Source organism: Phoenix dactylifera, unplaced genomic scaffold (assembly GCF_009389715.1).
Source record: "Phoenix dactylifera cultivar Barhee BC4 unplaced genomic scaffold, palm_55x_up_171113_PBpolish2nd_filt_p 000884F, whole genome shotgun sequence".
Lineage (NCBI taxonomy): Eukaryota > Viridiplantae > Streptophyta > Magnoliopsida > Arecales > Arecaceae > Phoenix > Phoenix dactylifera.
This window is the reverse complement of record NW_024068247.1, coordinates 17684-32234: the sequence shown is the minus strand read 5'-3', so window position 1 is coordinate 32234 and position 14551 is coordinate 17684. Positions and strand designations below refer to the sequence as shown.

At 36.1% G+C, this 14551-nt stretch overlaps 1 protein-coding gene across 1 annotated transcript; it reads left to right on the top strand.

Annotated features, from left to right (window-relative positions):
• The first annotated feature begins 457 nt into the window (after nt 1–457).
• Nucleotides 458–7732, top strand: LOC120107510 (ribonucleoside-diphosphate reductase large subunit-like). Its single transcript, XM_039120802.1, has 17 exons — nt 458–994; nt 1099–1160; nt 1259–1346; nt 2204–2467; nt 2550–2790; nt 2878–2954; nt 4661–4831; nt 4915–5007; nt 5091–5240; nt 5344–5430; nt 5526–5690; nt 5779–5898; nt 6260–6462; nt 6553–6702; nt 6783–6930; nt 7071–7154; nt 7263–7732. The coding sequence occupies exons 1-17, from the start codon at nt 767–769 to the stop codon at nt 7356–7358; spliced, it is 2427 nt and encodes an 808-aa protein (XP_038976730.1). The 5' UTR covers nt 458–766; the 3' UTR covers nt 7359–7732.
• Nucleotides 7733–14551: the final 6819 nt, after the last annotated feature.

Below are 14551 nucleotides of genomic sequence, written 5' to 3'. Positions count from 1 at the left end.
CTCTAAGAAGACAAGGATATTCTTTTGTATACCCTCAAAATATAGTTTACTTAAAATAGTATATTTAACATAACAAAAGTAATTATTTTTCAAGGGAATACTTTAAAATTTACCCAAGAACATATAGGCCAGTTTACTTCAGCAAATATCATGCACACATGGCAGCATACTAGTAAATAGTGGAACTCAACTAATCCACTAATTACACAAGGACCTAACGTTAAGTTTCTTTTTAACATATTTGCATGTAAGGACAATCAAATGCCGTATCTATGTGCAACACCCGGCGGTAAACCTAAAAATAATCTTGACCTAACCAGGGATCTGTAAATAATGTTTCTCAGACACAGTAGTGCATTAAAGACTGCAAATCATTTGCCACATCTATATGAAACTGGTATATAATGGACTCAACAATTATTTAGGATCTATACAGGAGCGTATACGTAATTTTTTATTTAATATTTTTCTCCTCCGTCGAGCGCACGTTACTTACAAATGGAGGGAGGATTCTCAAACGCGCCTGGGCGCCAAAATTTCAGAAGCTTCTCCCAGAAGAAGCCCGCGGTCCGCCAAACCAGACCCTAATTTTAAATCTTCCCGTCAACTCCATTTAAACCCCCCTTCTATTCTACGCTCTCCCCTCCCGATACCATCGCTTGCTCTCCCCTATTTCCTTATCGTCTATCTGTTCGACGGAATTCCCCACCGAGGAGAAAGCCTAATCCAAAACCCCTCCAAGTCTTCTATCGCCGGAGGATTCGAGATGTATGTGGTGAAGAGGGACGGGCGGCGGGAGGCCGTCCACTTCGACAAGATCACAGCGAGGCTTAAGAAGCTGAGCTACGGCCTGAGCCCGGAGCACTGCGATCCCGTGCTTGTGGCCCAGAAGGTATGCGCCGGGGTCTACAAGGGCGTCACCACCAGCCAACTTGACGAGCTCGCCGCCGAGACCGCTGCCGCCATGACTGCTAGCCACCCCGACTACGCCTCGGTATTCCTTTTTCTCCCATCTATCCAATGATGTGGGATGTATTACTGTTTTATCTCTTTGTTCCGATTGCCAAGGTTGCTTCTTTTTTTTCCCCTTTCTTCCAGCTTGCCGCTAGGATTGCAGTCTCGAATCTTCACAAGAACACGAAGAAGTCGTTCTCAGAGACGTAATGGTCTATCCCTTTTTTGGCTGTTTAATTTTGGTTTGTTTTGTTTCCAAAATTTCTTGGATTTGGGGTTTTGTTGATGATAAATGTGGTTTCAGGGTCAAGATGATGTACAATCACATCAATGAGAGATCTGGGCAGGAGGCCTCTTTGATTGCTGATGATGTTTATGAGATCATCATGAAGGTGATCTAGCTTTGACCTCAATGAAATTTATCATTTTTTTTATTGATTTTCGTATCCTGTAATAATCCAACTGATAGTCTTTACCCAGTGCCATTATTTTGTTTTATTAAGCTACATTCTTAAAGCCAAAGGTTTAAAGCTTGTTGGTGGTTGGAACAGTTATCGTTATGTTGCAATTAAGATGTGCCACCTTTATAGCTGCACTGTCTATGCTCTAATATTCAGTTGTAATAATCCTGTGTGATGGCATAATTGTCATTCATGATTCTGGCTTAGCATGTCTTGGTTTCTTTAATTAATTGATGATTTTGTATGAATTAGATTTTAGACATTTCTCGTATTATATTTGATTACATATGGTTGAGTGCCTAGAGTTTTTGATGATTCCAGCAGTTATCAAGTTATTCAAACAGAGAGTTTTCCACTTTCTCTCTCTCTCTCTATCTCTGTGTGTCTGAGCAATAAGTTTTAAGAACTCTCAGATTGCTATGTATGACCCCCGCCAATGGGTAACAGTAACTAGGCATATGACCCTCGCCAGTGGGTAAAAGTAACTTGGCTTTACGACCCCCGCCAGTGGGTAATAGTAACTGGAAGATGACCCTGCAGTGGTAAAGGTCTTGCCGTGGGAATAAGAGCGGCCATAGCTACACTACCATCTAAGAGTACGGATTTCAAAGCATGGAATAATGGCAAAAGCATGAACTTGACCTACAGTATGATCAAAATGTACTCTACTGCAAAATGTTACATGTGATTATTAATCATCCAAATGCTTGCCAGTTACATTTCTATTAGCTATTGTAAAAATCTATGATATAAGTTGGAGTAATTTCTTGTAATTGTATCAATTTCAGAATGCTGCTCGTTTGGACAGTGAGATAATTTATGACCGAGATTTCGATTATGACTACTTTGGATTTAAAACTCTCGAGAGGTCCTATCTCTTAAAAGTTTCTGGAAAAGTAGTAGAAAGGCCGCAGCACATGCTGATGAGAGTTGCTGTTGGAATCCACAAGGATGATATTGACTCTGCAATCAGAACATATCATTTGATGTCTCAGCGGTGGTTCACTCATGCATCACCTACCTTGTTTAATTCAGGGACTCCTAGGCCTCAAGTATTATAAGCTAAACTCATATTTTCACAAATTAAAGCTTGCTGTAATCTGTTTATTTATATATCTTGATGAAAATTTTCAGTTAAGCAGCTGCTTCTTGGTTTGCATGAAAGATGATAGCATTGAGGGAATATATGATACTTTAAAGGAATGTGCTGTTATAAGCAAATCTGCTGGAGGAATTGGCATATCTGCTCACAATATTCGTGCAACTGGTAGTTATATCCGTGGGACAAATGGGACATCTAATGGCATTGTTCCAATGTTGAGGGTTTTTAATGATACTGCTCGTTATGTTGATCAAGGGGGTGGCAAGAGAAAAGGTAATTTGGTTACTAGTCAGTAAATGACTTTCACTTAGCTCGTAGTTTGGTATGATTTTAGATTGCTGAACTTCATTTCACGCCTAGGTGCATTTGCGGTGTATTTGGAGCCTTGGCATGCTGATATTTTTGAATTCCTTGATCTTAGAAAGAATCATGGAAAGGTATTGTTCATAACTTCTCAAGTACCACTGTTTGTTCACACAACTTTTTACTGTATTTTTTTTTTTTTTGGAATTCAGTTAATCTTTCTTCCTTCTATTTTAACATTATTTTGATACTTATTCATTACATGAGATCGTGGATGGAAGATGAAATGTGGCTGATACTCTTTAACTCATGGCTTTATGTAGTATCTTTATTCATGAAGGAATTTTATGTGTTTCCTACACATGAAAACTTGCATAGGTTCCTCTTTTCCCTTTAGATCTGTTCTAAATTAGTGGATGGTAGTAATTGAGAATTTTCATCTTTCTGAAAAAATAGTACTGTGCTTCAATTCTCGTGTTCTGTTTCAAAATATTAACACTATTGATGAAATCAGGGTTTTTCTGGGTAGAAAATAACTCAGTGTCATTGGAGGGATTTGAATAGTATTTTTCCATTGTATTTGGGTTGTTAGTTTAGTCCGAATCAAATCCAAATGCTTCACCTAACCAGTTAGCTAACTAGCAAGTTAACTTGGATTTTTCCTCTTGTTTCTTGTTCAGCACACCCAAACATAATTTTTCATGAGCTTGGGTACATGAATAGTTCAAGATGCACGCCCTTGATGTATCTAGTACGCTTTGGATAAGGATGCTTGTTAGATACTACTAGGATATGTGTCAAATATATAAGAATCCTGATACTAAAACAAATACAAAAAGGATTTGCATATTTTCTGGGTAGATCCAAGATACTACTTGATATGTACAGGTATGAGAGGGCAGGTTTCTTTTCTTTTCTTTTCATTCTTTGTTCTTGTTTCCTGATGAGTGTTAGCCTTTTAAAGATGAATGAGATGTATAGCTAATTTTAGAATATGAGTTTTCATGTTATCGATGGATATGGATGATATTGATGTTATCCTATGAAGAATAGATTATGTTCATATGCTTTATGGATGTGTCTTACATATGTCCACATATGTTCTTCTCAAAAGAATATAATGATGTACTGTTGTATCCTTGCTGTATCATCCTCTCTCTCTCTCTGTGCTTCAAGATTTGTCTTATACATGTTGTATCCCTATCTCATATTTGTCTCCATCTTCATAGTCAAGTTTGAATGCATCAAACTTATTTGTTAAATCTCATTTTGCAAAGAATACGAAGATCCCCATAATATGATGAATAACTACATAGTGATGCATGATGTCTTTGCTTGAACTGTATTAGACAATAAAAATATTGATATTCTTTTAAGATATTTTTGCTTTTTAATGTTCTTTATTTCTTCCCTTGTTATATTTGTCAGAAAGGTTATTGATTTGGTAATATTACATTCTTCTAATTGAATCTTCTGTAACATAAATGCATCTTGAGAAGTCACGGTGAAGATAACTGTGTTCCAATACACATGTTGTAATTCATTCCATGAACCAAAAATTTTATTACATCCATATGATTAAACTTGTTCAGAGTTTAGTACCTCATTGACATACTCTCCAGACATCAACTTATTTGAAAACTTCGATGCTTGTCATAAACTATTCAAGTTTGATATCTTATTAAATGAATGACATCTCTCGCAAAAATATACTATTGCCGCTTAGAGTTACACGATGCAGTAAACCAGCTCTTATCATGCATGTGTGATGTGGCTCCATAAAGGATAACCTGGAATTTCCACCTGTGAACTGTGACTTAATTTCTATTATTTCTTGTAGGAAGAGCACAGAGCTCGAGATCTGTTTTATGCCCTCTGGATTCCTGATTTGTTCATGAAAAGGGTCCAAAGTAATGGACAATGGTCCTTATTTTGCCCTAATGAAGCTCCAGGATTGGCTGATTGTTGGGGTGATGAATTTGAAAAGCTGTACGCAAAGTACGAGAGTGAGGTACTTGGTCTTCCAAATCTTAGATTTAAATATAAAGTTAGATTAAAATCACTAATCACTTCTTCCTGCTTTATGAGCTCCAGGGCAAGGCCAAGAAGGTTGTTGCAGCACAGAACCTCTGGTTTGAAGTCCTGAAGTCCCAGATAGAAACTGGGACACCATACATGCTTTTCAAGGTATTCAATGAAAATAAGTCTGATACTCTATAACAACAATTTGTTTCCTGGGTAGTGCATTTGACCTTGGTGTTATTCTGTAGGACACATGTAATAGAAAAAGTAATCAACAAAATTTGGGTACCATCAAGTCTTCAAACTTATGCACCGAGATTATTGAGTTCACAAGTCCTACTGAAACTGCAGTGTGCAATCTGGCATCCATTGCTCTACCTCGTTTTGTTAGGGAGAAGGTTTGTTCTCTGGATCTTTCCTCATGGTTTCAGTGAAAAAAGTAGCATTGATTTTCACGATCATACTGCATTCTAAAAAAAAAATTTAATAATACCTTTGTAGGGGGTTTCTATAGAGTCGCATCCATCAAAACTTGTTGGCAGCAGTGGATCAAGGAATAGATATTTTGACTTTGACAAGCTTACTGAGGTGAGTTTTGATTGCTTGCGTCCATGAAAGGCATGCTTGAGACAATGGTTTATCCATGACTATGCTTGAATGATTTAATGTGCTTGTCATCACAGGTTACTGCAATAGTTACAGCCAATCTGGACAAAATAATTGATATTAACTATTACCCAGTTGAATCTGCACGGATATCAAATCTACGACATAGGCCAATAGGCATAGGGGTTCAGGGTTTGGCAGATACGTTCATCTTACTTGGAATGCCTTTTGATTCACCTGAGGTGATTGTGGAGATTTAAGCGCTTCCCTATTTTTTTTTGTTTTTTAAATGGTGACCTTATTTTGTGACTAAATTAATTGTTACTACAGGCTCAGCAGCTGAACAAGGACATATTTGAGACAATATATTACCATGCTTTGAAAGCTTCTTCAGAGCTTGCTGCAAAAGAAGGCCCTTACGAAACTTATCAAGGAAGTCCAATGAACAAGGTTTTTGTTCAATCACATATTTATTTATATGTTGTACATTTGCTTTCAGCCACTGATTTCCAGTTAAGCTTGTGCAAGACACGGTGACATGGGCACATGCATATCTTTGCATTTTCATATGTTTATCATGTCTGCACATGCATGCATTTATGTTTGCTTTCATCAGTTGTTGAGTAGATAAAGTGCATGTCGATATAGTCTTTTGGTTAAGAATCTAAAAAAGAATCTCAGTATGTTAAGTAATTTTTAAACTGAAATCATTCTATATACCTACTGATGTTATACAAATGTTAGTTAAGGACATTTCTAAATACAAACCCCATACTATATTCATAAGCTTGCTGTTTATGCTGATGTGTAGGGAATTCTTCAACCTGACATGTGGAATGTTACTCCATCTGACCGATGGGATTGGCCTATGCTAAGAGACATGATTTCCAAGAATGGAGTGAGAAACTCCCTTCTTGTTGCTCCTATGCCCACTGCTTCAACTAGCCAAATTCTTGGCAACAATGAGTGTTTTGAGCCATACACATCCAACATCTACAGTCGAAGAGTTCTAAGGTATGCCCTTTTTTTTATTTTATTTTCATGATCAGCGCTGGCATTTTGAGATAATATGAAATCCTGCCATGATAACACTTCATTTTTCAGTGGAGAATTTGTTGTAGTGAACAAACATCTCCTGCATGACTTGACTGAAATGGGTCTGTGGTCACCTGCCCTTAAAAACAAAATAATTTATGAGGATGGCTCAGTCCTCAGGATTCCAGAAATTCCAGATCATCTGAAGGCAATTTACAAGTAATATACTTTGCACCAAATAACTCTCTCAATATCTAAGATATTTTTTCTATTAATTAATGTTAATGTTGCTACATTAGAACTGTGTGGGAGATCAAGCAAAGAACACTAGTTGACATGGCCCTTGATCGTGGATGCTACATTGATCAGAGCCAGAGCCTGAATATCCACATGGATCAACCCAACTTTGGGAAACTGACTTCCTTACATTTCTATGCTTGGTCAAAGGTAGGTGTGTAAACTTTCTATTTTTCATTAATTATCTTGCACCTTTAATATTTGAAGAATATAATTAATTTTTAGATCAGAAAATGTTTTATGGAGTCTCAGTTGTAACTTTTTGAACTTTTTGAACTTTTTGATGGAAGGGTCTAAAAACTGGGATGTATTATTTGCGTACACGGGCTGCTGCTGATGCGATCAAGTTCACTGTGGATACCTCCATGCTCAAGGTAAAGTTCTGGGCTTTTCATGTTCAAGTTTCAAATTGTTCCTTTTTACCACGGTCACTCTTTTCTTCTGGGTGATAATTTCATTGTTTGTATTGCTGTATGATTCAGAAACCCAAGCCAGTGGATGATGATCTAGAAGACAAAATGGCACAGGTTGTTTGCTCCTTGGATAATAGAGAAGAGTGCATGGCATGTGGAAGTTGAAACTCTTGTTGTTCAAGTACTAAGATAATTTTCTTTCAGTGTGATTGCATCCGCTGCATGCTCCCTTGTAAAAAGTTATGGTGTCCATTGTTTATCATTGGCCTCTTGTGGTGTCTTCCTGCCTTTTCTTTAATGAAGAACCATGAAATGTTTAAGAGATGGTGTAGCATATCCCCTGCACTGCTGCCTCAGCTTATGTGGTGCCGTGATGCCAAATCTACTTGCATATGGTATCATAATTGTATTTCTAGCTCTGTATAAATATGGTGAGGATTTACATAGAAATCTCTTCTTTTTTTTTTTGTCATTTTATCATTGACTATCTTGCATATTTGGATCAGACAATTCAAATGCAATATATATGTTAAAAATTCTCAATGAACTCCAGATTATGCTGACTTCGTTATGCCATTATGCAAAACCAACTGCAATCTGACCCACAAAGTGTCCTTGTTTTCACTGAAAGAATAGTTTTTGATATTATTGTATGACTAAGAGTGCCTCCTGTCCATGTGTGATGTTACTACTGGATGAGGTTGTATATAGTTTGGATGATTTAGCTGACTTTCGCTATAGAGTTCACTTTAACTTTTGAAATCTGAAGCCTACATTTGGGCTTATTGTCTATCTGCACATCAAGTACAGTTGCAATACTGGGACATTCTTTGGTTCTTACGTCAGTCTTCTGGTTTTGGTTTGTCTAACCTATTTGTTGGACATTCTCTTGTGATCTCTTGGATTGTTCTGATGCTGTCCTTAGTAAAAGGATAACTTGCCATCAACTTTGTGAATTGTGATACAGTCAATTGGAGTTGCTGAGATGATGGTTGAAAGTTTATTCTTTGAAAAGATTCCAAAAAATTAGTAAAAGATAAACATGCTTCAAAACTGCTGCTGTTTCCCATCTCTTACCCAGTAATGCTTCGGCTATTCAGACTTCAAAATTTAAAGAACTCAAAATAGTTTTTACTCCACCACCCCCACCCTTTTATACAGCTTATAGTAATTACTTAATTTGTTATTCTAATTATTTAGTTATTTGACTTGCTGCTGACTAATTGAGTTAGCTAAATGAAATTGGAGAGTAACAAACTATAAAGTCTACACAGAATAGCAGTTCGAATACTCTCTATGAGATACTCAAGCTTATATGCTTATCATTTCAAATCAGACATGTCGTAAACATCATACCAACATGGTTTGAAATCAAATAGGATCACAAGATAGACATATCAAGCCAACCAGCTTATGAAGCTTATAAAACCTTAATACTGGTCTTGCTGAAGAATTTATGACTGACATCTCTGCTATTGTAAAAAGCAATGCCTGAGGTTGTGTTTACACTTCACCCACCGCAGGCCAGAAATTTTAGCACAAGTAATGATTCTTTGTACTTTGATCAGTGTCAGCTAAATTGTCAACAATGATAGCTATAGGCAACCTAAAAGATAAAGGGGATAACCCTCCTTTCTCTCTTACTGATCAGTCATTGACCATTGGATCAATGGACTTCTTTTTCGCAGCCTCCATTTTTGATATCTTTCATTTGTATAAACTAATCATAACAAAACTTGTTTTATGCCAGTGGTCTATTTGGCTGATTTGTTAGTCTGGGTTGACCCAGAATTAATGACCATATAACGCCAACTAATCAATTATAGTAGATAGCAATTTGTTGTTCATTCAACAATCTAGCATTGCAAACAAAAAAATGAACAGCTCTGTGGCATCTAGATTCACTCCAGAGGAATGCTAACTGTACACAGTGTTGGAATAGCCATTTTAATGCGATGTAAAAGCAACACTCGCTATCTTGCTGCCAAATGCCAAGGTCATATATCACACTTTTTCAAATAAAACAGCTTCTTGGACTCTGGATCAAATCCTGCAAGTCAGAGTGGACCTTATTTGTTGCCAAACACGGCATGAGCAAAAGATCTTTCATGTCTTGTTTCCCTGGCAAATACAGACCCTGTGATAGCAAGCTCGAGTTTGAACTGGAGCATTTAGGAAATAATTGAGTTGGACTACACAAGATTTTCTTATATGGACTCCGGGCTTGGGACTGGCTATTCACAAAACATAGATGGACGGTATACTATTAAACTATTAGGGCTATGTTAGAAAAGAAAAGATCGGATGTAGAAAGCATATGATAGAGTTTCTAGATAAGCCGTATCGTGTGTGTTTTAAGAAAGTAAGAAATTTCTGTTAGTTATTAATGAGATTAAGGATACTAGTATGAGAACTATCGGTGGTTATATGAGTGAATTTTCGGTCCCAGTAAGTTTACACCAAAGATTTGATTTAAGTCCTTATCATCTTGTACTAGTTATGGTTGAGCTTACTAAATATATTCTGGACTGTATTCTTTGGTGCATTCCACTAGCGGATGATATAGTTTTGGTAGATGAAATTAAAATTCAAATTAATCATAAGTTAGAATTTTTAAAGAGTGCATTAAAATCCAAGTGTTTTAGGTTAAGTAGGACCGAGATGGAATTTATAGAATATAGTTTTAGTAAAATTAGAAGTAGAGATGAAGGGGAAGTGAAAATTTTAAAGAATAATCATTTTCGGTACTGCAAAAATGTTTTAAATGATTCATTTAAGTATTCTAAAAGGTTTTAAATAATCTTGCAAAAGTGCTAGGATCTATTGTAAGAAGTTTGACTAAACCATATTATACTATTCCATGAAAACCTGAACAGCATAGATGAGGAACACGAGCTTAAGGAGAGGCGTCTCTAGAGAGGTATGTTCACTCATAAACTGGCTTGGAAGGGAGATATCAGCCATACTTTTTTTTTTTCTCCAAAAAAGGACCTTTATGAAAAGAAAAATGTACCTGGACTTTGTAAACAGAGAATTTTGCAACCATGTTTGTTTGTTTTTTCGAGGAAAAGAATTGGGTGAGATTATTAAAATGGAAATGGTTTCAGTAATAAAAAAATGAAAATAAGGAAAAAGAGGAGATCAGCTGTCTGTGGAAAACTTGAGATTAGAACCACCTGGACACTACTTTGAGGATGTATAATGTCCTTGGGAATCAAAAAATCTCTTTATTGATTGATCAAAAGGGTTTTCACAACTTACAAACTTTTAAGAGTATCAATAAAAGAAATGAACCCAACCATCTCCTATACAAACTAGTAGTTCTCTTGTATAATATCAGGTCAAACCTTCAATATACTCCTGGAATTAAAAAGATTAAATATAATTTGCTTCTCAAACAACAACAGAGGACTTCTCACAATAGCAAGGAGGAAACTCTAATAAGATATACACTATATCGAGCATCAGCACTGCTTCATTTATGTATGCTCTTCAATTTGGCTTTTCTTAAGGTAACAAGAATTATGTAACATAGTTTACCGTCATTCATAAGAATCATTCTCCACATTTTTTTATTAGTTAAGGCGAATGTCTACATTCTCTGAACCTTTTCTGAGGAAAACTGCAATGTTCAACCTTCAAATTCGTTGTATACATCGAACCCATCCGTTTATCCTTTAGAGTTTCGTTTTAGAATCAGTCTTTTTAGATATTGCAAGAGCTTCTATTCTGGTTTTCAAATGCAAATAGGACATTTCAGGCCGCCGCCTTTTGAAATGGACTTTCTTGAACTGCTCTCTTCTTTCTTTTCATCTTTGAATATAATAGTAGTACCCTGAGATCAAGGGGCAATGCTTACTTAAAACTAGACCAAAGCTAGAAAATGTCAAAAAGAGATGCAGCATGTTGGCTTTGAATATGAGCTTTTTGCTTGGTGGTCCAAATTCCACTAGAGAACATTGAACTTTGTTGTTGGCCTTTAAATATTTTTAGAACTAAAATTCCCTTGATCCTCCATCATCCCATTCCTCTTTTTCCGCTCAAACTCTTCTTCAAGCTGAATCAGTCTTTTAAGATCAAGAGCTTCTATTCTTGTTTTAAATCGCAAATAGGACATTTCAGGCAGCAACCTTTTTTTTTTTTTGCGCTAAGGTGGCAGCAGCCTTTTGACATGGACTTTCATGAACTACTCTTTTTTATTATTATTATTTTCATCTTTGAATATAATAGTAGTGCCCTGAGATCAAGGGGCAATGCTTGCTTAAAACTAGACCAAAGCTAGAAAATGTCAAAAAAGAGATGCAGCATGTTGGCTTTGAATTTGATCTTTTTTGTTTGGAAGTCCAAATTCCACGAGAGAACATTGAACTTTGTTGTTGACCTTTAAATATTTTTAGAACTAAAATTCCCTTGATCCTCCATTATCCCATTCCTCTTTTTCCACCCAAACTCTTCTTCAAGCTGACATCAAATCCTCCTTCGGCCATGAACTTTGACTCTGACATTGTTTTAGTGTGATGCACAGTTCCAAAGAACCTCCTTTCTTTAAAGCTTACATATTGATTTAGTTGGTGCGTAGTAGTATTCAGTCTTGGCTTTGCTTTTTCGTAGAATATTTTAGTCTATGATTGCACGTGAAAGTGTTTTGATGATGTGAGCTCCTCTAATTATCATTGTAGGGAAACTTGATTCCCAGTCTAATCATCATCACCAATAGAAAACTTGCTTGGAAATCGAGACATATTTTATTTTCTTTTGGAAGCGGGCAAGAAAATATTTTTCAGCAAATTTAAGGCTTCTCATGCATGTAAATGAAATTCTCATCAAAATTGGGAAAAGAAAAAAAAAAATTGAAGTAAATAAATAGAAAAGTTGTTGCTAACTTTGATTTCTTGTACATATATAAAAATGTGTTCTCATATGTTCCTGACCAATCTATAATTTTTGATTGTGGAATTATCTTGTATTTTTGATTTATATCGATACTTGCACTAGTTTCCTGCAAAGGATTTCTGATGTTTTAGCTATTTTGGTGAGTGATTTAAATTGAGATGCACTCACATATTGTAATGATCATGATATATATCAAAGTATCAACTGATATAAATCAAAATGAAATTAACTAGCTTTGAAGTCCATTTTAGTATGCAGCAAATAGAGGACTCATTTTTAGACAGGCAGGAAGACTCCAAATATGTTGACATCATAGGATAAATGGTTTATATTTGCCAAGATAAATGGTGAAGACCAAAACCATATTTTTGTCAAGAATCATCATTGTATGAACTTGTTGATCAACATGTTAGAGTTTTCATTTTATCTTTGTCTAGTTGTTATCTAGTTAGGATTATGTCGAGCTGCTATTGGAAGTCCATGGATGTCGGATTGGAGTCTTGGCCCTAGGAAGCCACCTTCCCTTCCCCTCGCTTCCTCATCCTCTCTCTTTCTCAGCTGCTCTATCATAACCCTCATGGCCGCCCATGGCCGAGCCGCCGCCGCCACCACCACCACCACCAATCGACACCCTTCTCTTCCTTTTCTCCTTCCCTTCTCTTTCTTCTTCCTCTTCCTCTTTTCTGTTATTCTTCTTTTCTTCTCCTCTCTTTCTCTCACTTCGAGCGAGGAGGCGAGCTGCCGGTGGGTTGAAAATAATTGCCAAAAAGGGAGGATGTGGTCGGAACGTCCCAAATTGGGACAGTGGAAAAGATATTAAGGGCTCGTTTGGTTTGCGGGAAAAGAAGGAAAAAAGTATGGTCAACGAAAAAGTAATGAGATGCCTCTTGTTTGATTGGAGTTTTCAAAGAAGAGACATTTCCACGAGAAATATGATTCTCACGTTTCATGGAAAAACCTTTTCCACGAGAAATATGGAAAAGTTACTTTCCCATGAGAAATATGGGAAAGTTACTTTTCCGTGAGCCGGAAATCACTCCATTTTTATTTCTTCCTAAAAAGCCTTTCAGCATTAAAGAGGCATTAAAAATCTAATTTTTATTAAGGGTATAATAGGAATTATACATAAGTTTTTCAGGAAAATAGATGGTTAACCAAACATAAGCACTCTAAAAATTTGTCACTTTTCCATTGTCAACCAAACATGTCAAAAGTACTTTTGCAGGCATCTTCTTCCTAGGAATCTACTTTTTAGGAATCATATTCCTAAGAGGAAAAATATTTTCCGTGAACCAAACGAGCCCTAGAAGATATCTAAAGAGAGTGAGGGCATTTTGGTCATTTGAAATTGAGGGCAAATGATGTTGGCTAGTTGACGAGCCAAAGGACCAATTTGGGTCCTTTTAGAAACTTAAAAGGTCACTTTGAAAACTTTTAAATATAAGGGCGTATGCTAGAATTTGCCTAAACTTGAAGACGTGAAACTATAATTTATCTAAATAAAAATAATGATACAACAATTTTAAGATGCAGATAGAAATGTTAGACTAGTTGATGACATGTTATATTCTTGCCCTATCCTTTTACACTATATAAAGGCATGTATCTCAATTATGAACAAAAGGAATGAAAGCCAAGTTCTTTGATCATTTTCTATTTTATCTCCTATGTATCTCTCTTTTTGTCTCCAGTTGCAACCAAAAAAAGGTTAACAACCGGTATTATTGCTATTCCTTTTGTTTCTTGAATGATATCAAAAGAGATGAGATGGATGGAGAAAACATTTGTTGGTTCTTGCGGAATGAAAGGCTTAACAACATCAACATCTATTAAAGTTTTAGATATAGTTTTTTCTGGAAAGTTAAGGTTAAGATCAGCGAAAGACGGTAAATGATGGTGATGTCAAAGCTAGGGGTGTAAATGAGCCAAGTTTAATTGGGCAGGCATCTAATCAAGCTTGGTTTGAAATCATTTCTAGCTTGAAAGTTGAGATCAAGCTTGATTTATTTATTGTTTAGTTGAGACTAATGGTAGCCAAATTGCAAAGAGAGTCGAACTTGAGCTTATTTCAAGCAGCTTGATAATATTTATTGAGGAGATGAACAGAGAAAATATTGGTTTATTCACAGGGATTGAAAAGCTTGATAACACATCAACTGTATCTATTAGAGGTTTTATATAAAATTGTGCTTGCGACTTCCAAGTTCAAAGCTAGATTGTCAATCTACTCAAGCTAGGTTTGAAATTAGTTTCATGCTTGAAAATTGAAATTAAGCTTGATTCAGTTTTTTTTAATTGAGCTTAATTCAAGAATTTCAAAGCGAATGAAACTCAAGCTTACTTCAAAGTGGCTATGGAAGCCCTTATTCCACATTAGTTCCATCAGCTTCAAGATATTCTCATTTCCATTCCATTCTAATTTCTGTTTTGGTTTTTCTTTATTTCTACCAATCGTAATGATGCTA